Below are 23,293 nucleotides of genomic sequence, written 5' to 3'. Positions count from 1 at the left end.
AATGCTCCCTGTTTCACGACCGGATGGTCATATGAACCTCAATTATATTCCGACCACTCAACCAATGTCGGGAACTAGCACAGGGCGTAGCTCTCCCAGTGATCTCTCTGGATCTGCTGCCATCAAGTCGCCGTTCGGCCCATCGAATGGTCTGAATGGAGCCGCAGGCGCAATTGGCGGCGCGAGGCTAGGGGCTGGATCCCCTTCTCATGAACTTGGGGCTCGCTTGTACTCTAAACGGTAAGCACCCTAGTTATCTCGGTGCGCTTATTTCGTTTCTTGCAGACTAATGCCTGTTATTTTTTTCCTACATTAGAGCGCGAGAGATCCAGGCAGAGGAAGGCGTTTCGCCCAGTATCTGGGGCCCGCCGACTAGCGGTCATTCCACCCCTCTTCGCGAGAACATCCCGGAGTCTCCAAGCCAAGAAGGATTTCCAGATCTGGTGCCTACATCCAGCGGCTCGATCAATAGCCCTGGCCGGAGAGCAAGAGCTGGGACTGTTCCTTCCAGATTTTCGCCCGTCGGTGCATTGAATGAGGTGAATCTTCAACAACCATATATGCCTCAGACCTCCCGCCCTACGCCGTCAACTAGCCCTTTCCGCCCATCCGGCGTTTCCGGTATCGACACAGGCGCAAAGACCGCAACTGCCCCTGGTGGGAGCAGCGCGGGATCCCTTTCGCGTCTCCGAGCAGGCTCTATGCCCCAGAGAGCAAACTTTTTGGGTTCTTCTGGTCCATTCGGACCGTCCTTGTTCTCTACTAGCTGGGCAACCGGACGTGAGCGCGCGACAACACTGACAAGCATTCGCTCTTCTGAAGGACCTGCCTCTCCCAGCCAGTCGTCATTCTCAAGGGACGGGCTTGCGGATACCGATGTGAAAACGCTAGACTACTTGGGCTTGGCGGAGACACCGCAACAGGCACGAGCTACGCTTGTGCGGCCTGATGTTAATATGCTCCTTCAACAGCAGCAGCAACAGCAACAGCAGCAGCAGCAACAACAGTCTTCTTTGCCCCCTTTGCTGGCGGAACTGGCCATGATGAAGAATAACAGCCGTATCCGATCGTATTCGGTGAACGCGAAAGAGAAGTACGCTGATGACGAGGATCTGGAGTATGAGAGCCGCTACTCGCAACTTCCCTCTGGCACCGTTACTCCTTCTGCGGCTGCAACAGCAGCCCAGTTGGCCGCAACCCAGGCTCAGATTCATCAGCACAACCTGGCTGTACAGGCATTCGCCAACCACGCATCTGCCAGCCGACCTCGTGCCAGGACGGCTGGAATTTTGGAGGCCCCTCCTCAGCGCTCGTCAATCCGCAATTACCTCGCTACTCCTTCGCGTCTCGAGAACAGCTTTAGCGCCGCCGACCTCAACATCGCGGAAGGCGGAGAATATGATGAGCTGTCGGAAGCTGTTCAGCTCATGCATCTTGGTGGAAGTGGTGCGCCTAACGTGGGAATGCGGCAAACGGGAGACTTGGCAGACGAGAACAATCAGGATGGCCCTACTCGTGCTCTCTGGATTGGCAGCATTCCGGTCTCCACCACGGTCACGTCATTGGAGGCAATCTTCAGCCTGTACGGCAAAATCGAGTCTACTCGCGTTCTTACCCACAAGAACTGTGGCTTTGTCAACTATGAGCGCATTGAGAGTGCCATTCAGGCCAAGTCACTTCTCAACGGAAAGGAGATCTTCCCTGGCGCTGGCCCTGTCCGGATCGGATATGCTAAAGTACCTGGCACCTCTGCTACTGGCACGCCCGGTGTTAATGGAGCTCAGTCTTCTCCGACTCCTGATCCGAGCATTAATGGACCTGATGGTATTGTGAGACCGGAGAGCGGCACCAGCATTCCGCATATACCTTCTCTTCCCGAGCTGCAGCCGGAAATGGCACAAATTGTCACCGAGTTCGGAGCCACGGAAGACGATGCTCACAATATCAGCGCTAGCATCCATCGCGCAATTGCTTTTGATGCATTTGAAGATGAGATTCCCCCGATCGCCGAGCCCAGCCAAACTAGGATGTTCGATGCTCCGCGGCTCCGCGATATCCGCAAGAGGATCGATAATGGAGCTTGCTCAGTCCAGGAGATTGAGGAAACCGCCGTTGCGATGCTGCCGGAAATCGCAGAGCTCGCGTCAGATTATCTCGGAAACACTGTCGTCCAGAAGCTCTTCGAATTTTGCTCAGAATCCACCAAGGAGCAGATGCTCGGACCCATTGCGCCTCATCTTGCTGAAATTGGTGTCCACAAGAACGGAACCTGGGCCGCACAGAAGATCATTGATGTGGCCAAGACTCCGAACCAGATGCAGATGATTGTTGATGCTCTGAGGCCATACACCGTTCCGTTATTCCTTGACCAGTACGGCAACTATGTTCTCCAGTGCTGCCTGCGTTTTGGCGCGCCATTCAATGATTTCATCTTCGAGACGATGCTCAGTCGGATGTGGGAGATCGCCCAGGGCCGCTTCGGTGCTCGAGCCATGCGAGCATGCCTTGAAAGCCACCACGCCTCGAAGGACCAGCAACGCATGCTTGCCTCAGCCATTGCTCTCCACAGCGTACAGCTTGCGACGAATGCCAACGGGGCTCTGTTGCTGACATGGTTCTTGGATACCTGCACTTTCCCCCGCCGTCGCACCGTGCTTGCACCGCGCCTGGTCCCTCATCTCGTGCACCTGTGCACCCACAAGGTCGCCTACCTGACTGTCTTGAAGGTGATTAACCAGCGCAACGAGCCAGATGCCCGTGAGATAGTGTTGAAGGCTCTCTTTTTCAGCCCGGGCGACGAGGTACTGGAGAAGATCTTGAGCGACCAGACATCGGGCGCGACACTGATCTTCAAGGTTCTTACCACACCTTTCTTTGATGAGTCTATGCGCGCCGAGGTGGTGAAGAACGTCTCCAAGGTCCTCACTAAGCTGAAGGCAAGTCCCAGTCAAGGCTACAAGCGCTTGATGGACGAAGTTGGCTTGTCATCTCGGGGAGGTGCTCGCGACAATCACCATGGACGTGATCATGTTTCGAACTCGGACAAGCAGCAGCATCGCCCAACCTCCCGGCAGGCGGCGTCAAACTACGGCTCCCAGCAGTCCATGGAACGTCAATATGGTGCGCAGTTTCCTACCATGCTAGGCCCAGGTCTGGATGCGACCAGGCCCGTTGCCTCCGAGCAGCAGCCCAACCCCGCTCCTTTTGATCCATACAGTATCAATGGAATGAACAGCATTGGTTCTGCTGGTGGTCTCAATCCTCTTAACGGGGTTGGTGGAGTTGGTGTTAATGGTACCGGCTTCGGCCAGGAGCCCTTGGCGCCTCTGACCCAGCAACAACTGCAGTATCAGGCCTACCTGGCTGCACAATCCCGGGGCCTCTCTCCCTCGGGACTATACCCAAGCCTCGGAAATTCCAGCTTTGGATACCCGGCTGGAGCACCTTCGGCTGACAGTCTTCGGGCTCTGCAGACCCCGGGAGTGCCCTTGGCTGGCGGTCCTGGCCAGATGAACTCCAACCCTATGATGAACCAACCGACTTTTGCCCCCCAGCAATTCAGCCCTGTTACGAACTCCGCTCAGATGTATCAGTATCCTACTCAGTTCTATTCCCAAGCGCAGCCAGCTCAGACACAGTCTGCGGGTGGACGACGTGGCCGTGTGAGTCATCCCCAGCATATGTGAGAGCCTACGGCTTGCCTGGGCGACCGACGCTAATGCGGATTGATCTCCAGCATTGAGGCTTTTTTATAACTCTTTAATTCGCCATTGACTTCAACCTGATGTATAAAGTTTTGCCCTTACCCTTTTTTTCGATTTCCGGGATACAGAGAGTAGTATGGCTATAACGAAATGACCCTTGTCACACCTAGACCGACGCTGGATCGTCTTGGAAACGGAGGAAGGAGGAATGAGATGAGAAAAAAGTGTTGTGAATTTTTGTCCATTTGAGAGCATAGTGGTGTTGCCTTTGTCATGTCAATAAGCATTTAAGTGATTTCTGCCCCTTGTGGCATGGTTATATGTTTTTTCTTGCTATTATTCTGTTGGATATGAGAACAGATGGTATTGTTTATTCTTATTATTCGGTTACTCAAGGAGTGGATGGTTCTAGCCAAGCGGATGCAACCGATGGCCTGCGTTTGCATGATTATGAGTCCGGCTGTATTTAGCCACTGAGCTGTGCTCCACTGGTTGTGGCTGGAATCACACATTACAAGCTTACAGCGAGAAACTAGTTACAGGAGTAATCAATGTTTAAGCCATGGGTATATTGCAATAATTGTTGTAGCTATCGATAGAAAGCCGCCAGTGTCCCTAGCATACAGTCCAATACCACAAACACTAAAACTCACCTTCCATCAATCTCATTTTCCCTCTCCCAACCTTCGAATCGTCACAATGCCACCGTAAGTCAGAACACACATTATTCCAAGTAATCCCTCGATCAGACCCGGGCAGACCATGGCCATCAAGTCTCCAATACTTTATGAAAACCCCAGTGCCACCGCCTTTGTGATCGATATTCCCAGCTCCATCGCGCAGGCACAAGCGCTTCCAGGACAGACGCCGCCGGCATCACAACCCCATCCAGCCTCTTCTACCCGAGGATCCTACCATGGAGAAAGAACTCTTTTATCTTCCGCCCCCTTGAGAGAACCTTATCCAACCTTGACAGAGCCCAAGACCGAGGCTGCGCGGGCAAGGGTCCTAGAGAGACTCCCGCTTGCCGAGAGGCAATATCACTCCGGGGTCATCGAGCCGCTGGTGGTTGAGAAGCTGGCGGAGCTCAAAGGAGCACTTGAAAATAAATTTGAGTGGTGCCTGCCTCGCAGTCTCATAGAAAACGATGCACCAGACAGTCCAGAAGATCCAGCTCAGGGTGAACAGATCCAATTCCTGGGGAAGAAGAGGAAGCGGCAACGCAGCAATACCACATGTTCATGTTCATGTCTAAATCCAGAGTCTGGCTCTATCCACTCTAATAGATCTCCTACTCGCAACGATCCTCCATTGATCCTAGCACCTGGAGAAAACACCTTCGCATCCATCTCAGAGCTTTCCAACAACCTGGTCCAAAACACCTCCATCGAGCCAGCTACAGTGAAGATACGCTGTCAATCAACATCAACAACAGAAGCATCAAATAACAATAGAACAAACACAATAACCAACCACTACCATTCATTTCACATCCCCCCGTCATCCCACTTCCTCCGCTGCACCATCCCCATCTCCGAACCTATCCACAAGTCATCATCACAGCCATTACTCCCCGGCCTACCATACGACCAGAAATTCAATCTAATCCTCCTCGACCCACCATGGACGAACCGCTCCGTGCGGCGCAGTGGGCATTATCAAACGCAGTTCTATAAAGGCTGGGATCTGCTTACGGAACGTATATGTGGTATCTTACGGGGATATTTGCATTTTGCCTCTGGAGGAGGAGAAGAAGGCGCTCAGTTACATGGAAACAGCAAGGGCCCTGTAGCAGCCATCTGGATCACTAATTCCGCGAAGGCGCGGAAAACAGCCTATGAGGCTATTCGGGGTGCTGGGCTTGAGGTCTGTGAAGAGTGGGTTTGGTGCAAGGTTACGATGGATGGGAAGCCGATTGTGGAGGTGGGTGGGTTGTGGAGGAAGCCGTATGAGGTTCTTGTTATAGGAAAGGTGCCCAGTTCTTGTGGGGATGGGGATGGGGATGGGGGTATTGTGAGAAGGGTTATTGCTGCTGTTCCGGATGTGCATTCTCGGAAGCCTAATTTGAAGGAGCTTTTTGAGAGGATGTTCTTTAGCTCTGGTGAGGTGGGGGGTTGTGTGCCGTATGCTGCTTTGGAGGTCTTTGCACGGAATTTGACTGCTGGGTGGTGGGCTTGTGGGGATGATGTTTTGAAGTTCAATTCTGAGGAATGGTGGGTTGATTGATAGGGGAAGAAGTTATAGACATGTGAATGTGAGCTTGATATACTCAATACAACAACCATCTCCAATATCAACTACCATACGGTAACCGGGTATACAACAACCACATACATCCACCTCACCAACAAAACCCCCCTCAATCAAAAACCTCCCCCAAACTAACAAGACTAAACCTCAAATCCCCCTCCCCACTCCCACTCCCCTTCTCCACCTCCAAAAACCTCCTTACCCCCAACTGCAACGCCCTCTCACTCAACGCATCCTCCTCCTCCCCAAGCACCCCCCTAACCAACGGTCCCTTCCTCCGCCCATCCAACTCCCAAAGCGTGCCATCCTCCCCCTTCACGAACGCCACGAAATGCAAATCCACCGAGTCCTCCGCCGCCGGCGCATCCGTATCCCCCAACTTCGCCGCATCCGCATGCGCACTCTCCAACGCCTTACTCTCATACAGCAGATCTGCGCGCTGGATCGGCCCCAACCCCTCCGCTTCTTTCAGCAGGTTATCTAGGTCCGAGCCGGGGGTGATGTGCTTCCGCGGCGTGCCGTTCGATACGGCGTGCAGGAGCCCGATAAGTCCGCACGCGTTGCGGATCGTTTGCTTGAACCACATTACGGGTTCGTTGGCCCCGGAGCCCGTGTATTCGGGGAGGGACGCGTCTTCGGTACGTCGAGTTGCTTCGTAGGCTGCTGAGACGGGGAAGACGAGGAGGAGGGCGTAGGACGGGCGGGGGATGAAGGCGAGGAGGTCCGGGCTGTCGATTGACCAGACGTCTGTGAAGCCTAGGGTGGGGGAGAGGCCGAGTTGGCGGACGAGGTGGGTCATTACTTCGGGGTTGTTTTCTGCGGTATTTTGTGTTAGCTGGGGTGGGTGTGTGGGTGTGGTGGTTGAGGGGGAGGGGGAGGTACCGAGGGGCACGAAGGCCTTGTTGGTTTGGGGGGCGTCGGCTGTGTCGGTCATCTTGAGGATGTGTAGATTGTATGTAGTGGTGGGGTTTCTTGGTTGAGGAGAGGAAATGTTGACTGTGTGAGGGGTGAAGGAGAAGTGTAGGAAAGTTTGCGATGGATGGCGGCGCCGTGAGGGGTTGACGTCGTTGGTGTTGCGGGGTCGATCGAGGGAAAGTTAGTTCCGCTCCGATATAGTTAAGTAGTCTATAGATTAGATCTACGTCAACAATGGAAGTGTATGCTTGCTTTTACAACGCTACTTGTGTATATGTTTTGCTTTACGGAATTTTCCAAGAGAGTAATTGTTGTAGCATCGTAACTCATCACTTTCTAGAGTCTATCATACTCTATCAATTCGGCAGCGGCTTCTCTCCCCGCTTCAAAGGGCCAAACACATTCGACCAGAGTTCACTGGCTTCACCCAGGAAATAAGTCAAGCTGACATCCGCCATTCCAGTTTCTTCGTCTCCATCCAGTGTCTCTAGTTGGGAGATGATGTTCTCCAGCCCGAACGCCTTCCCGGTCGCCTGAGTTGCACCCGCCTCGAGCATGACATTGACGACATGCACATGGAAATGATAATACGTCGGCTGATCTATACAGCACATGCACATCAGTAAAACATACCTCAAACACGCAAAGCACCTGAAAGGAAAGGAAACTTACAATGCACGTAAAGCTTCAGCTGATCCGTCTCCAACTCGGGATACACCCTAACCGTCTCCTCCAGCAGCCTCTCTCTCAGATACTTCAACCAAGGGATATGCTTCTTCTTCAGATCCCTCAAGGACCAAATATCCCTCCTCATGACCAGCGCTAACAAATGCAATGACCCCATGGTTTTCCGATCCCAGTTCAAGTCCGGCAACACCAAGAACCCTTCCTCCGCAGTTCCATCAGGTCCCTTCTCCCGAAGAATCACGTCCTCTTGCTCCGTGCGACCCTCAAGAATATTGAATACCCAGTTCAGTCGTCCTTCCTCACGCTTAGCGCTCATATACGGACGGATAGAGTCCCGGTAGATCTCCGGTGTCTCGGTGACCATGCGTACAACCTGCTCCGAGTATTTCTTGATGTGTGACTCCGTGCAGGGCCAGATCAGGTTGATCTTGAGGTCCGGGGGTTGTTGGCTTCCTGGTGCGGAGTGGGAGGAGGCTAGGTACCAGCGGTAGATGTCGTTGTCGCCGAGGTTGTTGACGTCGGTGATGGCGGCGTGGAAGGCTTTTAGGGCTTCAGGAGTTTCGGTTGCAAAGGCGGCGCGTTCAGCGATTAGGATGCCTTGCTGGTTTTCGATAGTACCTAGGATAGCGATGCGGCGGCCACTTTGGTCTTTGGGGGTTGGGTTAGTTATGTTGCTTGGAATGGTCATTGTCTGGATGTGCAGGGAGGGGTGATGGAGGGGCTGGCTGGCTGGTGGTTGGGTTGCTTGCCTTGTTTGAGAAGTCTGCTCACCTCGAATTTCGAGATGAGCGCCTCCGGCGAGACCTTCGCATCGTTAGTGGACATTGTGAGGGGCCTGTTGAAGATTAGGGGTGTCTATAGAAGTTGTTGTAGAGCGTTGACCCTACCCCAGATATTTGTTCTGGCGGCAGAATCTTGAGGGCGGTCAGGCTTATCTATATGGATTCTCTATCGGATTGATCGTGGTATTGGCTTGGCTCTAGCAGCTATCTAGATGGTTGTGGTTACAGAACTTCTTCCGTTGGGTATCTCTGGTCATGCGCAGCTAGCCTGGTGCTCCATTTCCTGTCCTTGAATCGTAGCCTTCCGGCAAGATCGCAGTCTGCATAAAGCGACTTGGAGCTTGGACGTCCCTTCCACCTATGGTCTGCCGCTAGTGTCACGGCTCTAGCATAGTCCTTGTCCATACATGGCTGACTGCAGTAGGTGGGTGGTGTAACTTCGTATATGGCGTTAGGGAAGCATCGAATAGGGGACTTTGTTCATGTGTTGACAGGGTTACTTAAGGAACCCATCCAGCCCGCAAACACAAATATGTGCCCTCGTTTTGAATGAGATTGTTCACCGTAAGCCTTCCCTCAAGTAGACGATTGCTTTTGACTGTCAGGAGTCGTATGCATCTACACTGCATTAGCCGGAGGACAACTCATCTAAGAAAATCGACCTACCACTTCAGCCAGCTTAATCCACTCCTCCACTCCCTTAACGAAAGTCTCATCTGCCGCAGGCACAAACTCATGTCCCCAGACCACATATTCGTCAAAGGTTCCTTGCTTCTCAAGGATCTTCACGGGCTCTTCTGGTGTGACTTCCTCGACCTCAACGTCGGCGCTCGTCCGGGTAGCAGGCATCGTACGGTCTGTGGGGGTTGCAATGACACCTAAATCAGGATGATTAATGGCCTGTTCAAATTGATGTCCTGGGATAAATTTTACCCTCGTAGCCTTCAGGGATTGCGACTCGGCGACCCCTTAGCTTGCGGCCGCGGAAGTAGGCTGTCTGCAAGTTCTGGTCTGTGAATCATGAGCATGTGTTGAGAAATGCCGGGTGCGAAGGAGTCACTCTATACCTTTCTCATCAGTGGTAGGCTTCCAGTAGCGACCTAGCGTGTCAACGGGGCCATCGTGGTGGATGCGACAGGGCAGGATGTTCGGAGTGAATTTGTCGGTTGAGGGCTCGTTGGAAGAGTTCTGGGCGGGTTGAATGGCGAACATCTTGAAGTGTATCAAGCGGAATTGCGTACAATGCAGTCTGAGAAATGTAGAAGTTCGAAGACCTGCGTAGTTCGTTCTGTTGAATAGACAATTGTACTATAGATGTTCGGAACGATGTCGGCAAGGATGAATTGAGCAAACGCGACGCGTAGTCGCGAAAAGGGCGGTTAATTCCGCGGTCCGCTTTAGTACCAACTGGCGGGAGGGCATTGATTGTGGCATGTCCTTGGTTGATAGACGAGCGTTAACGAGACACATCTCTACAATCTCAGTACTTTGGTATAATGCTTGTCTATATTCTATTTACTAAATTTCTCTATGGATAACCTTCAACTTCATGAACTTGGGGTATATCGAACAGAACCAGCCATTACATCCTGTAGCATCACCTCTTGCGGGTCTTCTTCTTCTTCTTTTTCTTCTTCTTCTGATCATCGTCTTGGTCTTTCTTTTCGACCACTACTCGCACAGGCCACTTCTTAAGATGTTCCCGCTCGAAAGTATCCTTGTCCCGCCGGTACAGGAGCATCGTAGCCCTAGCATCCTCCACACTGGAATGCGCGCCATCCTGGATTTCCAACCCAAGGAACTCCGAAGCCAACATCTTCAACCTAGGGGAGCCACCGCCAGCAATCTTTCTGTATGGGGCATGTTTGCTCGTGTCTCTGATGTCGCGCTTGGGGTGGCTGAGAAGAAGAGCGTCCAAGTCATTACTGACCGCATGTCCCACGAGTATTCGCCCATCGAGGATGTTGATAACGTCTTTCTGCACTTGTTCGAGTGTTCGCGCCTCCACCATATGCTTCGGAAGGATACCGCTGACATGCGTCCGCCAGTCCGTAACCATCTCTTTGGGTCTCACGTAGGAGTCGTATATTTGTTCACCGTTGAAGTTGACGATACTAACTCGCGCGAGAGCGGAATCGTGATCGGGATTGGGGCCCACGCCCACCATTTCGCAATCCATCGCAACATATTTTCCTAGCTCCGCGCTGATATCAAGTTAGTAGTTATTCAGAGTAAGAACTTTCGCAAAATCGGAAACAAATGTGTACTCACGTAGGTGAACGGCCTTCATTAATCTTTGGCTTTGATTCCGCAACAGTGACCGTAGAATTCCTCCGAGACGTCGACTTCTTTGTGGGCTCCCCAGCGCCATTCTCGCCGCCGTCAGTGCCGTTTGTAGACATTCTTTTTCTCTTGGCCGAGACCGGTTTGCGCTCAGGTTTTTGTTTTCCGTCGACGGTTTCTCTTTTCCGCTTCTTTACCACACCATTCTCCGTCTCGCGATCTGAGGGTTTCCGTTTGGTGGTGGAGACGCTTTCCTTTTTCAGCGTCCCCTGGAGTTTCTTCCAATTGCTGGAGAGGTTTTTCAAGTCCATTCCAGTGATAGGCCTCCAACTATTGCATGGTGAAGGGACCTGAGAATCCAAGAGGGGCCGGAGAAAAAAGATGGGCGTTGCGGAGACTGGCCCGGCAACTTTCCAAAAGCAACCTTAACGGTCCGCGCTAAATTTTCGGACGGGCCCACCTGCAAGTCTCGAACGCTGCCGAAGTAGATATTGCTGGTCAACATGCAAAGTGTATACTACGGACTATTTTACAGTGTATATATATAGAACTACGAGAAGCACTGAGACCTGGCTATAGTCGTGAAGTTCATGGATTTAGTTGAGGCTCATACAAACTTTTCTATGTCCAGCACTAGCCATATTACGTGGAATCTATCTTGAAAGAACCGACACAAGCAAACGCCAAAAGAGTAAATATTTACAGACCCGGAACCTTGAAGTCCTTGTGAGACCACTTCACTGTCACGTCTCTCTTTGCCTTCTTTGCCTGCGTCACCGGCTTGCGAGACTCCAGCTTTCCTTGGACAACCAAAGTGCGGAACCGGTCGTCCAGCAGGTTGCCCTCGGGCTTGAGCAGACGCAGAGAATCCTGCAACTCGTCTGGCAACACAACCTCCAGAGGCTTCTCAGGAGCGCTATTGATTGGATTAGCAGGGCTCAAAGCAAACACAGACGAGTAGATCACTTACTATAGCTTTCCACCAAGCGGTTTCCGACGCAAAACGGTATCATCACCCTCTTCCGAAGAGCTGTCCTCAGATTCCTCGGCACGAGCAAGCTGCTGTGCCTCCACAAGTTCGGCGGCCTCCTTAGCCTTTGCGGCCTGCTCTTCCTTCTTCTTCATCTGCTCTTCCCACCTGGCCTGCCTCTCTGCTTCCTTGCGTCTCTTGATCTTGTTCCTCTGTGCCTTTGTCTTCCGCTCCGGACGCTTCTTATTCAGCCAGTCCGGCTTCTCATATTCGCTTTCAAATCCTTCCCACGCGCTCTCATCATCGGACTTCACCATACCATCATCGTCTTGGGCTTCGGCGATTAAGCGCTGCCTTTCCTCTTCTTTACGCTCTTCCTCCAGACGCTTCTTCTCAGCTTCGACGGCCTTCTCTCCCTGCTCCTGTAGCAGCCGATCCCAGTCCTCGAACGTCGGGTTGTAACTGATTCCGGCAGTAGGCTTGCGGACCGCAGGAACCGGCTTGCCATTTGCGGCGAGTGAGATCGGAGCCTGCTTCAAGGTGACCGGCTCTACCTTGGGCTTCGGTTTCTCCAGGAAGTCGAACTGAGGATCGTCCAAGGGCGTGGGATCCTCTGCATCTCCCCAAGGGTCGTATAGGTCATTTTCAGCGGGCTTGTTGACAGGGTTCCCTTCCTTAGCCACCTGCTTCAAACGCAACCAGTCTTTCCTCGTAACCCAGTCGCTCTTTTGACGCTTGTTTTTCGGCTCAATAACACCGTCGGTAACCTTGGAGTTAGTGCGCTTGCGTGTGTCGAGACCTGGGATAGCGGAGCGTTGCGCCAAGATTTCTTCCGACTTCAAAGGCTTGTGCTTCTTCTTGTACGCTTCACGGATTTCTGACGAACCCTTGGTGTCGATAACGAACAGCTCATCGGACGGCTTCTCAGAAAGAAGACCACTAGGAGAAAGCGACCAGAATTAGCTTGTTGTGACCGACGTTGGCAGAAGAGTGACATCAATCCTTACCCTTTGATCTCTTCTTCTTTCAGAACCCGAAGGCCTTCCTGAACCTCATCGATATCGACATTTTTGCGCCAGGCCTTCTTGCCTTTGCGAGAAGGCTGCTTATACTGCTTTGGTGCACTGACGGCTTCAGACATCTCGGAGACCCCACCGGAATTTAATCGGTGTGCAGTACTCTTGTAAATATTTGATCTTTTTCTCGGAGTACTAATTTTTGATTATTCCAACCAAAATTCTGGACCCGCTTACCTAAGAATGCGCGGGGCGACGCTAGTGCGGTTGTCGCGCTAAGGTTCTGCGCGCCTATCGCGGGCCAGTGACGAACGCCGCTTCAGGACTTGACCTTGCTTTTCACCCGCGTCGGTTCCTTATCGACTCTGGTCAGCCTGGACCAAGCAGTCCAAATCGTTAATATATTTCGTTTCTGATTGCGCTTCGTCGCTGTATTTTACTACTTTTTGTTTTTTATCAATTTGTCGCTGTCAGCGGCTGCAGAACTGCCCAGCCATGCCTGTCGTCAAAGGAGGTGTCTGGTAAGTGCATAGCTATTATGCATGCTTTTTGTTGCATTTCACTAACTGTAGCTAGGACGAACATCGAGGATGAGGTGCTTCGCGCGGCGGTATGCTACAGCTAACTCCTGTCCAAAAGCCGACTGGTCTGCGATTGGCGATACTAACGCTACATATAATAGGTCTCGAAGTATGGTCTCAACCAGTGGGCGCGTGTTTCTTCCTTGCTAGCACGAAAGACACCAAAGCAGTGCAAGGCGCGATGGGTGGAATGGCTGGATCCCGGCATCCGCAAGGTCGAATGGTCGAGGGAGGAGGATGAGAAGCTGTTGCATTTGGCCAAGTTGATGCCAACACAGTGGCGTACAATCGCACCTATCGTGGGACGGACAGCAACACAGTGCTTGGAACGCTATCAGAAATTGCTGGATGAAGCGGAAGCGCGTGAGAACGATGAACTTGCTTTGGAAGGACCCGGCGCAGAGTCAGCTGCTCCCAGTGCTGACGATGTGCGACGGCTACGGTACGACTCTTGATATTACACGCTTTGCTATCTTCTTTTTCATGTGCTGACAGTACCTAGACCCGGCGAATTGGACCCCGATCCGGAATCTAAGCCCGCTCGTCCTGATACCATTGACCTCGACGAAGATGAGAAGGAAATGCTGAGTGAAGCTCGCGCTCGTTTGGCGAACACACAAGGAAAGAAGGCGAAGCGGAAGGCCCGAGAGCGACAATTGGAAGAATCGCGACGACTTGCAGTCCTCCAGAAACGACGTGAACTCAAAAATGCTGGCATTAACATCAAGGTCGTTACCCGCAAGCAGGGTGAAATGGATTATAACGCCGACATCCCATTCGAAAAGCCAGCAGCCCCCGGATTCTACGATACCATGGACGAAGAAGCCCGCAATGAGAGGCAACGTGAGATGTTCGATCCTCGCAAACAGCAGCTCGCCAACAAGCGGAAGGGAGATCAGGATGACGAGGCGGAGCGGAAGAAGAGGAAGAATGACAAGGGTGGCAACTCCGCGGCGTTCGCCGCTGCTGCTCGTGCCGGCCAGATGCAGAAGATCCGCGAGGCGGAGCAAAGCAGCAAGCGAAGATCCCTTGTCCTCCCGGCCCCTCAGGTCAGCGAAGGTGAAATGGAAGACATCATCAAGATGGGTATGGCAGGTGACAGAGCCAGTAAACTGGCGGGAGACGAAGAAGGGGCTCGTGGTCTGGTCGGAAACTATACTGGCATTGTCGGTGGAACCCCCATCAGAACACCTCGCGCGCCGCCAGAGGAAGATCACATCGCGAACGAAATCCGCAACATCAGAGCTTTGACCGAGACCCAATCATCGTTATTGGGAGGCGAGAACACTCCCCTGCATGAGGGAGGGTCTTCCACTGGATTCGATGGAATTGCTCCGCGTCGTCAGCAGATTGTTACGCCCAACCCGATGGCAACACCGTTTAGGCAAGCCAATGGCGTCGGTGCAACCCCTATGAGAGGTGGTGTTGGGCCTGGTGCCACTCCCTTGCGGACCCCTCGGGATCACTTCGCTCTGAACCAGGCAGAAGGTGGGCAGCTGATTGGAAGTACCCCCAGAGATATTAAGATGCACGAGAATTTTATGCGTCAAAGCATCCGCAGCAAGCTGGCAGCCCTGCCAAAGCCCAAAGAAACGGAATGGGAGCTGGAAGAGCTTCCTTCCGAATCTACGGAACCAACGGCTGCTGCTGAGTACGTGGAAGAGGATTCCGCTGAGCGCGATAGAAGGGAAAAAGAGGCTCGAGAGCGCGCCGCAGCGGCCGAGTTCAAGCGTCAGTCACAGGTGTACCAGCGATCCTTACCTCGGCCGAGTGTACTTGATATCGATGCGATGATGGAACGGGTGTCTCACATCACGGATCCCATCTCCAGTCTTGTCGCAAAGGAAGCCGCTCTCCTTATTGCGCACGACGCCCGCAAATTCCCCACCCCCGGTGCTAAAGTGGAGGGCAAAGCTCGCAAGCTGGAGCAATTAGATGACAGCTTCATGGAGCAAGCCCGTGCGGCTATTGCAGCGGAAGCCGCCACATCCGAAAAGCAGCAGGAGTGGCAGGAAAACTTCGACAAGCAGTGGAGTACAAAGCATTCCAGCGCGCTACCAGGGCTTTCCAACTACGCTGACGATGAAGAGGATGATGTGTACCAGCAAGAACAGCGAATGATTGCAGCGTTTGACAATGTACAAAACTCTCTGCTGGCCACGGCAGAACGGGGCAACAAGCTGGAGAAGAAGCTCGCTTTACATTACGGAGGCTATCAGAACCGGGCGAAGATGCTCCGAACTAAGATAGTGGAAGCCCATACAGCCCTAGAGAAGACGACGGATGAGCTGGATGCCTTCCGTACTCTGCAGATCTCAGAACAGTCCGCTCTCTCACGGAGACTCGAGAAACTGAGAGATGATGTGGCATTCGTGATGCGCAGAGAGCGGGAAGCTCAAGACTTGTATAGGACCCGGAAGGACGAGCTTGACGAGCTCGTGGCAGGAACAGGGGGAATGGTAAATGGGTGGCATTGAGTGGTTTAAAACAGATACCTAGCTTGAATTTGAATCTGCATTTCTGCAGCTCGAAATGTAATTATACTTTCCTATCAACTACTAGAGACTACTAAGTAGTACTACTGACCGACGTGCTCTGCTGGCTCACTGGTGTGTGCTTCGGCATTGCTAGTACTAAGTGTTGATGCTAGTATTGCGATCGCACTCAACATGGTTGTAACTATTTAGCGGATAAATATACTGAAGCTATATAGTAGTAGTATGCATTTCCTCTTCAATGGCAAGAACCAATTTAAACAGATCCAGAATACTTTATATTAGTATTTTAGCCGATACAATTCAGACACCTCACCTCGCAAGCAATGCCATGGTGAATAGGGGTGATATAGACTATTACCACTGCAGCAGGCACGAACCCGACGGATCCATCAAAGTAACCGGCGCAGCTGGGGATGGATGGATGACCAAAAGCGGATGGCAAAAATCTAAGGCGGTCTCTTCCGGTGCATCGCAACGGAGAATCCTCCATCACCTCCTACGATCCCCTTTCGCGTTTCCATCGCGCAGTCCGCTCCACATAGCGATTTTATCTAAAATACATCTATAGATACCTTGAGAATCACCCCTTCTTCAATATGGGCGGCAGGGACGAGGCCACCGGGACCCCGGACCCCGTCGAGAAGGGGTTCGCCACCCTCAATACCATCCGGTAAGTCGATGAAATATTTCTTTGACTAAAGGCTTGGGCTTTACGGCCCTGCTTTTCTCGGTCGCATGAACTAACCAAGGCGATAGGATCGGTGTCAAGGCCATGGTGCAGAAGGTCAGTTTGTTCGTCGTGATCTTTTGCGGTGCGGCCGTGGAAGTCACATGATACCCATCTCTATACTGAGGGTCGATTGCCTATCTGGGAATGATCACTGACTGGTCTGTCTGTGTAGGATGGAGAACTACGAAAAGCAGAAATTCTTTCGATAAAGCAGCGGAAAGATGGCCCTTCTTTCTAGTATGTTTCGTATCCCTCTTGAAGCGTTGTGATGTTTGTACTGACAACCTCAGCGTCCACTATGTCGATTTTAACAAGCGTCTTGATGGTAAGTCCGACTTCGGTAATTGATCTACCATGCTGCTCATACTCACTTTGCATCTAGAATGGATTGATTCCGGAAGAATAGACCTGTCACATGAGGTCGAATGGCCTCAGCCAGAGAAACCGGAGAAGAAGAAGACCGGCCCGGGCAACAAGGCACCTAGTAAGAACGCCCAGAAGCGTGCTAGAGCCGAAAGCCGGGATGTATCAGCAACGCCTGATCTTCTGACTGGAAAGAACACCAACGTTGGCAAAGCCCAGCGCCCGTCTAAAGCGGGCGGCAAAGAGAACCGCGACGAGACCCCCGTGAACCTCTCCATCGGAGGTTCAGAAGCTGTTTCCGCGGATGGAACCCCCAAGCCCGACTCGGATGATGTCGACATGATCGATGTCGGCTTTTCCAAAGATGAAAAGGAAGAAGCGAAAGCACTAGGTCTGATGTCGCGCGAAGAAGAAATCGAACGCCTACGTACTAGCGGTAGTATGACCCAGAACCCAACAGAGATTCACCGCGTGCGAAACTTGACCCGTCTCCAAATGGGCAAATACGATATCGAGCCCTGGTACTTCTCACCATACCCGGCATCGTTCTCCGACGCCGACGTCGTATACATTGACGAGTTCTGCCTGGGATATTTCGACAACAAGCGCGCCTTCGAGCGTCACCGGTCCAAATGCACCCTCGTGCACCCGCCCGGAAACGAAATCTACCGGGACGACTACATTTCATTCTTCGAAGTCGACGGCCGCCGCCAACGAACCTGGTGTCGCAACCTCTGTCTACTGAGCAAACTCTTCCTCGACCACAAAACACTGTACTATGACGTCGACCCCTTCCTCTTCTACTGCATGTGCAGTCGAGACGAAACAGGCTGCCATCTCGTCGGCTACTTCTCCAAGGAAAAAGACTCCGCGGAAGGCTACAACCTGGCCTGTATCTTAACCCTCCCTCAATACCAACGCCGCGGGTACGGTCGTCTCCTCATCTCCTTCAGTTACGAGCTCGGCAAGCGCGAAGGAAAGCTCGGATCGCCCGAGAAGCCCCTCAGTGATCTCGGTCTCCTTAGTTACCGACAATACTGGCGAGAAACCCTCGTGGAACTACTCTTAGAAACCGGCCGGGAATCCGTCAGCGAGCACGACCTCTCAATGCTGACTTCCATGACGGAGAAAGACGTCCACGAGACTTTGGTTGTGTTCAATATGCTCCGTTACCATGTACGTTCCCTCTCACTATCAGTTACCCCCCGAAAGATACAGCTACTAACCAATCATTACGATATAGAAAGGAAACTGGGTCATAGTCCTAACCGACCAAGTCGTCGAAGAGCACAAGAAGCGCCTTGAAAAGGAGAAAATTAAGGGCGTTCGCAAAATCGATCCCGCCCGGCTGCAATGGAAACCGCCCGTCTTCACTGCTTCATCCCGTACCTGGAATTGGTAGGGTTACCTAACTGTTGCAGAAAGCTATTGAACGGGAGCGGGAAAGCCGGGGAGGTTGATTGATACCCTAATATATGGAGTCGGTGGTGTAATGTATGTGTTTATGTATGCTTGCGGCTGTTTTTTGGAGGTCTTGTCCCTTTCCTTTTCTTTTCAGGGGTGTATGGATTTTTTGTAAATTAGATTACTATTACTTAGTGCCTTGCAGGGGGAGTTTTGTGGCTTAGCATGGGATGGATGGTTATATTTAGCGTTAGCAGGGTTTTAAAAGGTGTTGTGGAATTCATCTTCATCAGTCGGTTAGTACTAGTGTTTTGATATGAATATCTAGTATCCATCAGATGGTAGTATTCAAGATGGCGTAATGCTGTACAAGCACCGGCAAACATTGTGAAAGACGAACATTATACCTTTGCAGCTGGTTTCGCAGTTGACACCATGATCAGGCAAGCCTCCATACCACATGTCATTACATCTACACTCAAAGGAACAACACATATTTTTGAAGTATTCGAATGCACACCTCAGAACAAATGCTAGATACACGGTCCTGCACGTTAACACAAAGCTCCCGTACCATTTACCCTTTCCCAGAATCTTGGCTCCGGTTCCACAAGCTATAGAAAAAAGAAAGAAGGGGGATCCAAATGGCTCAACGACGACGATGTACTATCGACGGAGCAGGTGAAAGCGACAGGGAGATGGATAAAGGGTTTGCGTAAGATGAGAGAGTAGGAGGAGAGGAAAGGGTTGTGTGAGTGAACTGCATTGATCATGATACAGCACCGTACATGCGGAAATTAGGAGGTCAAGTTTCGAGGAAAGGAGGTAAGGATAACGGGGTACGAGCAGATGAAGTTGTGGGGGGATTCGGAAAGACGTGACATGGGTTGGGTAACCCCCGCGCGAAGACAGAGATAGAAGGAAGCATCGAACATGGTAGTAGCGTGTGATGAGAGTTTGTATAAAATCTGGTAGCAATCGTCCCGCTCAACTCATGGCGTATGTTACTTTGTGAAGAGGGGGAGGCGTTGACAATATGCGCACGCAGGGAATATGGCACGGCAAGCGAAGAAACATTAAAGGAATACTGAAAAAATTTCAAACCAAACCCAAATCCATCGGATTCCCTCGCAAGCGTAGCTAATCATTACCGAAATGTAACGCTCAATGAATTTCTGAAACCCGGCAAAAGCCAACACAAGGCTAACAGCTGAAACTCGAATCATGAGACTTCACTCCGCATGGAAAAGAACGATTGACTTCACTGGGATCCGCTAAAAGTACGGGGTCCCCAGGATGCAGTCCGGGACTGACGTCGCGGAGAGCTGCTGCCATTAGGTTGGGACGTGGCAGGCTTCTTTGCTTGTGAGGAGGCGTTGCCCTCGCGCGGCTTTGTAGTCTTTCGAGGTTTGTTATAGCCTGAAGGGCCGCGTGGGCGAGGGTTATTTGCCCCTGCCTTTCGAGGGAGGGTCAGGGTCTTTGCCAGGGCCGCACCGGGGAAGCGGATCGAAACCTTTGTGTTTCCGGCGGAGTCCCTATCGTTATATCCAACGAAGAAAGGCTCAACACTGAGAATTTGCATCGACTTTAAGTGCTTGGACCGCAACCGGGACTGCGAAGGTGCTCGCGCAGCCTGCCATGCCGCTGGAGGCGCTCTGGTTGGGACTCTGACGACTGGTAGAGACCCTACTTCACGGTCCTCGAAAATCTCCTCAGCTTCTTCAACTTGCTTCGCACTTACTTCACCATCTCCGACATGAAGCTCGCCGTTGCAAGGAAGGGAGACTGAGACTGAAGCAATATGCAACTGAACATCGAGAGGTTCTTTGGTCGCTGATGTGACCGCCAGCGCATTTCTCTTTTCGGGTATCGTCTTCTTGCCAAAGAGAGTGTTTATTTTCTCCTGCCAGGATGTAGCTGGACGCGGAGGGGCAGCAACCATCGAGGCAAAGGTGGGAGGCGGTGGCGGCGGAGTTACGACTTTAGGAGGAAGTTTGACAATGGGTTTCGGCGCAGGAAGATGGACCAGGGGCCTGTTCGACGCACCAGTATAAACTGGGTGGCTTGACATCTCTTCAGGGGGAGGCGGCGAAATACTCCGGAAATAATCACCTTCGTCATTCGCCGGCTTCCTCAGATGCTCCGTTGCTTGAGGGAAGAATCGTGAACTTCGAACCGGAACGCTGCCGAGAGGACGAGCAGGAGTCTCAGTGAAAGGCAAAGAGCTGACAGTGGGATCAAAACCAGGGAGAGGATTTGGCAGAGGCGCGTTGTTGTCTGCTGACTTAGTGATCCCGACAACTTGTCTCTGTCCAACCTGGTCACCGGTCCGGACCTGCTTCCAGGTTTCGTTGAAGGTAACAGGGAGTGAAGAAGATGGTGCCTCACGCATCGAATCATACTCGTTACGAAGCCTCTCGTTCTCCTCTGCCTCACGTTTGGCAGCGACTGCATGGAAATTGTTCCAGGCCACTGTCTGTTGTTGCCGGTGCGAGTGCTGCGAGCTTGGTGGTCCAATAGGCCCGGGACGCAGCATAGGGTTTATGTTGTCATAAGGAACATGCCTAGCTTCCGGGGACGGTAACGGAGAGATAGATACCCCATCCTGTGGAGATCGCGAAGGAGCGGAGAAGGGTTGAGTCGCCGGGGCCATGGGTGGCTGGTCAAGACCTAGATGGCTGCGTATGGAGATATCTCTCCCAGGGAAGCCCCCTAGGCTTTGCTCAAAGATACCGTTGCCTAGCGTCTTGTCATTGCTAAGAGGCTTCCAAGGATTTGAGATGGCAGGAGGTGCCGGTCCCACAAATTTTGGATTCGGGGACCAAGGCAGATAGGTGTTGGGGGTAGTAAGATTGCCTCTCCACTGGGAACTTTGTTCGTCGACCTTGGTATCCGGCAAGTTATCTGAGCTTGATGCTTCAGCAACAACAGGTTGCTGAGAGCCGTTCGGCAGGCTAGTCTCTTGCTTGGGCTCACGCGCCGGCGAAGACGTGCGTCGCGCAGTAGCAACCGGTGGTGCTTTATCCGTATTGCCCCTTTCCCTATCCACAAGCTTCTTCACAGTGTCTGGATGGTGGACCTTCATCATGCCATATTGCTTCGGCTCCCCGCTCGGTTCAGGTACTGGAGGTTTCGGAGGAGAATGGGCCGCTTGCGCGGTAGCCTGCGTGATGCTTGCCTCGGGCTTACCGGCATCAATGGACTCCTTACGCCTTGATTTTGGCTTTTCGGGCGGAGGACCAAGCGCCTCGAGCTTCTGCCGGATCCTTTCACGCTTCGCAGCCTCTTCCCGCTCCTCCTGCTCTATTCTCCGCTGCCTAGCTTCCATCCTCTTTTCCTTCATGATGCGTTCTTGCATAGCGACAGGGTCTTCCTGAGGTGGTTGGGGTACTGCTGGCTGCTCTTCCACTGTCGGGGCAGTGGGTGGCTGTGCTGTCCCGCCTGGTACATTGGCTATTCTGTCTTGCACATTTGCAGCACCTCTTGAAGGCCAAGGACCAGGACCACGTCGGGAAGGCGATATCTCGCGTTGGGAAGCTTCCTTGGGAGGTGGCATATCTCTAGGAGGGATGGCCGCTTCGATCATTCCGTTCACCTGTGATCCTCTCCTAGATTCGAACACTTTCTGGGGCACATCGGGTCTACCAATCGACATCCGACGCCCAAAGCTGCCACTTCCCCCGCTCACATTAGACGATGTCCGACGCCGTGTCCAGTGCATACCATCTTGACCGCTCGATCGGTGTGTCTGGAAAGCGGCTGAGGGCTCTGCTGGTCCACTTTGTTCACCTTGGGCAGGCCTCTGCAGCAAGGCAGGGGTACGGTAACTCTGTTCAGCGCGCCAAGGCCCCTTCCTCGTGTCAGGAGCAGGCTCATAGCGGCCAGATCGAGAATTGTAGAGCTCCCGGGTCCCAGACTGCATCTCCTTCCAAGATCGGTTGAAATCATCTGCAGCAATTTCCTTTGGAGGAAAGGGACCACCGGAACCGTCAGTCGGGTAAGGTTCCCGAGCAGGAGCCCGCATCGGCGGTTGAACCTGGATTGGAGGAATGACAGGTGAGATTTTTTCAACCGGTGGCAGAGGTGCCCAAGGCGACTTGACGGGCGGAGGGGCCGGACTTGTGGATAGTAGAGGAGATTTGTCGTTCAGTCCCTTCGCAGCAAGACCGGCATTCTTTGCTTGTCTTTCTGCATTTGCTCCGAGTCGAAGCACCGTGGGATTTGGCCCAATAGACGTCGTAGGTTTCGGTATGAACTTTGGCGGTTCCTTGATGCTTGCTGCTGCTTGCTCAACGGGAGGAAACTCCCTTTTGAAATCATCTGCCACCGTGTCTTGGCTGGGTACTGGAGCGGATGGCGCAGGCTCTTGGTTGGTGAGGTTAGTTTTCGTGCCATCAGTCCACTCAATCGTCTCAGGAGCCCAATCATCCTCGTCGTCATCTATGTCTGCCCATTTCGCTTCGCTTCCCCCGCCGTCTTCCTGTATCCTTGAGGTCATATGGATGCCGTACTGTTGTTTCAACTCTTCGTCGGTCAAGTGCTTGGGAGGCGTTTGCTGGACGGCTGCAAGGACAAGATGGTCAGAAGCACATCTCAGTTAACTGGAAGGTTTGTAGTCTTACGCCGATTCCTATTCCAAACTTGGTTCGGATCCGGTCCAGCTCCACCGGGTTTGGCTGCACCTGTTCCCATTTTCGATAACGAGTCGCGTAGGCTGCTAGTAGTCTTGACGACCAAGCGAGGACGGGAGGTTGGCGGCGGCGTCCCCAGGGGGGTAGTGGAAGTCATAGGGGCTGTAGTGAATCAGACTTAATTCCTCTGTATTACACGTGAATGTAAAATACCTTTCTCAGAAGCCTTTGTTATCGGGGGAGTTCCCGGCGCCTTGGGAACAGAAAACTTGGCAAATGTAACCGGCTTGAAGGAGGTTGGCTTCTTCGAGCCGGCACGGAGCCTGCCCTCTGTTCGACTGGCATCGGACTCTGAACCTCCCTGAGACGCTGTGTCCTCCCCAGCATCTGACCCAGACGTTACTCCATTCATCTCGAGCGCCCGTGCGGCGACCGGCAGTGGACCAGACTTTGGGGTATCCTGCGTCGGGTTCAGTAGG

The 23,293-nt window shown here is 52.6% G+C and overlaps 9 protein-coding genes across 9 annotated transcripts; 4 read left to right on the top strand and 5 right to left on the bottom strand.

Annotated features, from left to right (window-relative positions):
* Position 1: 1 nt before the first annotated feature.
* BO83DRAFT_393659 (putative RNA binding protein Jsn1) lies at positions 2-3,686 on the top strand (the record flags this gene model as incomplete). Its single annotated transcript, XM_025532984.1, has 2 exons — positions 2-240; positions 317-3,686. 2 exons carry the CDS (start codon positions 2-4, stop codon positions 3,684-3,686), a joined length of 3,609 nt encoding a protein of 1,202 aa, XP_025382705.1.
* A 711-nt stretch (positions 3,687-4,397) lies between these two features.
* BO83DRAFT_457938 (MT-A70 family) lies at positions 4,398-5,930 on the top strand (the record flags this gene model as incomplete). Its single annotated transcript, XM_025537119.1, has 1 exon — positions 4,398-5,930. Exon 1 carries the CDS (start codon positions 4,467-4,469, stop codon positions 5,928-5,930), a length of 1,464 nt encoding a protein of 487 aa, XP_025382704.1. The 5' UTR covers positions 4,398-4,466.
* A 133-nt stretch (positions 5,931-6,063) lies between these two features.
* On the bottom strand, positions 6,064-6,994 carry BO83DRAFT_348687 (ubiquitin carboxyl-terminal hydrolase; the record flags this gene model as incomplete). The annotated part of the gene is made up of 2 exons (XM_025528847.1): positions 6,837-6,994; positions 6,064-6,770 (listed from the first exon to the last, which is right to left on the bottom strand). Exons 1-2 carry the CDS (start codon positions 6,886-6,888, stop codon positions 6,064-6,066), a joined length of 759 nt encoding a protein of 252 aa, XP_025382703.1. The 5' UTR covers positions 6,889-6,994.
* A 190-nt stretch (positions 6,995-7,184) lies between these two features.
* Positions 7,185-8,405, bottom strand: BO83DRAFT_412225 (putative mRNA decapping hydrolase). Its single transcript, XM_025534391.1, has 3 exons — positions 8,306-8,405; positions 7,542-8,204; positions 7,185-7,470 (listed from the first exon to the last, which is right to left on the bottom strand). The coding sequence occupies exons 1-3, from the start codon at positions 8,379-8,381 to the stop codon at positions 7,226-7,228; spliced, it is 984 nt and encodes a 327-aa protein (XP_025382702.1). The 5' UTR covers positions 8,382-8,405; the 3' UTR covers positions 7,185-7,225.
* Positions 8,406-8,518: 113 nt separating this feature from the next.
* BO83DRAFT_371606 (ribonuclease H2 subunit C) lies at positions 8,519-9,660 on the bottom strand. The gene is made up of 4 exons (XM_025529945.1): positions 9,406-9,660; positions 9,272-9,349; positions 9,005-9,216; positions 8,519-8,956 (listed from the first exon to the last, which is right to left on the bottom strand). The coding sequence occupies exons 1-4, from the start codon at positions 9,548-9,550 to the stop codon at positions 8,915-8,917; spliced, it is 477 nt and encodes a 158-aa protein (XP_025382701.1). The 5' UTR covers positions 9,551-9,660; the 3' UTR covers positions 8,519-8,914.
* A 242-nt stretch (positions 9,661-9,902) lies between these two features.
* BO83DRAFT_371599 (Nop53-domain-containing protein) lies at positions 9,903-12,792 on the bottom strand. The gene is made up of 5 exons (XM_025529944.1): positions 12,599-12,792; positions 11,592-12,530; positions 11,325-11,537; positions 10,610-10,909; positions 9,903-10,542 (listed from the first exon to the last, which is right to left on the bottom strand). The coding sequence occupies exons 1-5, from the start codon at positions 12,730-12,732 to the stop codon at positions 9,936-9,938; spliced, it is 2,193 nt and encodes a 730-aa protein (XP_025382700.1). The 5' UTR covers positions 12,733-12,792; the 3' UTR covers positions 9,903-9,935.
* A 170-nt stretch (positions 12,793-12,962) lies between these two features.
* cef1 (putative cell division control protein (Cdc5)) lies at positions 12,963-15,727 on the top strand. Its single transcript, XM_025534390.1, has 4 exons — positions 12,963-13,128; positions 13,184-13,217; positions 13,290-13,630; positions 13,691-15,727. Exons 1-4 carry the CDS (start codon positions 13,103-13,105, stop codon positions 15,663-15,665), a joined length of 2,376 nt encoding a protein of 791 aa, XP_025382699.1. The 5' UTR covers positions 12,963-13,102; the 3' UTR covers positions 15,666-15,727.
* A 443-nt stretch (positions 15,728-16,170) lies between these two features.
* BO83DRAFT_441683 (NuA4 histone acetyltransferase complex catalytic subunit ESA1) lies at positions 16,171-18,473 on the top strand. The gene is made up of 6 exons (XM_025536357.1): positions 16,171-16,356; positions 16,443-16,470; positions 16,589-16,653; positions 16,707-16,741; positions 16,799-17,955; positions 18,023-18,473. The coding sequence occupies exons 1-6, from the start codon at positions 16,283-16,285 to the stop codon at positions 18,179-18,181; spliced, it is 1,518 nt and encodes a 505-aa protein (XP_025382698.1). The 5' UTR covers positions 16,171-16,282; the 3' UTR covers positions 18,182-18,473.
* Positions 18,474-19,156: 683 nt separating this feature from the next.
* Positions 19,157-23,293, bottom strand: BO83DRAFT_178794 (uncharacterized protein). The gene is made up of 3 exons (XM_025526459.1): positions 23,028-23,293; positions 22,806-22,976; positions 19,157-22,746 (listed from the first exon to the last, which is right to left on the bottom strand). Exons 1-3 carry the CDS (start codon positions 23,224-23,226, stop codon positions 19,445-19,447), a joined length of 3,672 nt encoding a protein of 1,223 aa, XP_025382697.1. The 5' UTR covers positions 23,227-23,293; the 3' UTR covers positions 19,157-19,444.

This window comes from Aspergillus eucalypticola (assembly GCF_003184535.1).
Source record: "Aspergillus eucalypticola CBS 122712 chromosome Unknown BO83scaffold_40, whole genome shotgun sequence".
Taxonomy (NCBI): Eukaryota; Fungi; Ascomycota; class Eurotiomycetes; order Eurotiales; family Aspergillaceae; genus Aspergillus; species Aspergillus eucalypticola.
Note: the sequence above shows the minus strand (reverse complement) of the source record. Positions and strands in the feature narration are given on the sequence as shown.

Bases quoted from the DNA above. Each gene is read 5' to 3' on its own strand.
- BO83DRAFT_178794 (XM_025526459.1), bottom strand. From the start codon at position 23,226: ATGAATGGAGTAACGTCTGGGTCAGATGCTGGGGAGGACACAGCGTCT. The intron at 22,977-23,027 runs GTATTTTACATT...GATTCACTACAG, and splicing joins AACAAAGGCTTCTGAGAAAG to CCCCTATGACTTCCACTACC. The intron at 22,747-22,805 runs GTAAGACTACAA...TTGTCCTTGCAG, and splicing joins AGTTTGGAATAGGAATCGGC to CCGTCCAGCAAACGCCTCCC.
- BO83DRAFT_412225 (XM_025534391.1), bottom strand. From the start codon at position 8,381: ATGTCCACTAACGATGCGAAGGTCTCGCCGGAGGCGCTCATCTCGAAA. The intron at 8,205-8,305 runs GCAAGCAACCCA...CAACCCCCAAAG, and splicing joins GAGCAGACTTCTCAAACAAG to ACCAAAGTGGCCGCCGCATC. The intron at 7,471-7,541 runs GTAAGTTTCCTT...TGTGCTGTATAG, and splicing joins GCTGAAGCTTTACGTGCATT to ATCAGCCGACGTATTATCAT.
- BO83DRAFT_371599 (XM_025529944.1), bottom strand. From the start codon at position 12,732: ATGTCTGAAGCCGTCAGTGCACCAAAGCAGTATAAGCAGCCTTCTCGC. The intron at 10,910-11,324 runs GTAAATATTTAC...AAACCTCTCCAG, and splicing joins GACTTCAAGGTTCCGGGTCT to CAATTGGAAGAAACTCCAGG. The intron at 10,543-10,609 runs GTGAGTACACAT...ACTTGATATCAG, and splicing joins AATGAAGGCCGTTCACCTAC to CGCGGAGCTAGGAAAATATG.
- BO83DRAFT_371606 (XM_025529945.1), bottom strand. From the start codon at position 9,550: ATGTTCGCCATTCAACCCGCCCAGAACTCTTCCAACGAGCCCTCAACC. The intron at 9,217-9,271 runs GTAAAATTTATC...ATCCTGATTTAG, and splicing joins AATCCCTGAAGGCTACGAGG to GTGTCATTGCAACCCCCACA. The intron at 8,957-9,004 runs GTAGGTCGATTT...AATGCAGTGTAG, and splicing joins GGATTAAGCTGGCTGAAGTG to ATGCATACGACTCCTGACAG.
- cef1 (XM_025534390.1), top strand. From the start codon at position 13,103: ATGCCTGTCGTCAAAGGAGGTGTCTG. The intron at 13,218-13,289 runs GTATGCTACAGC...TACATATAATAG, and splicing joins ATGAGGTGCTTCGCGCGGCG to GTCTCGAAGTATGGTCTCAA. The intron at 13,631-13,690 runs GTACGACTCTTG...GACAGTACCTAG, and splicing joins GACGATGTGCGACGGCTACG to ACCCGGCGAATTGGACCCCG.
- BO83DRAFT_441683 (XM_025536357.1), top strand. From the start codon at position 16,283: ATGGGCGGCAGGGACGAGGCCACCGGGACCCCGGACCCCGTCGAGAAG. The intron at 16,357-16,442 runs GTAAGTCGATGA...CCAAGGCGATAG, and splicing joins GCCACCCTCAATACCATCCG to GATCGGTGTCAAGGCCATGG. The intron at 17,956-18,022 runs GTACGTTCCCTC...ATTACGATATAG, and splicing joins TCAATATGCTCCGTTACCAT to AAAGGAAACTGGGTCATAGT.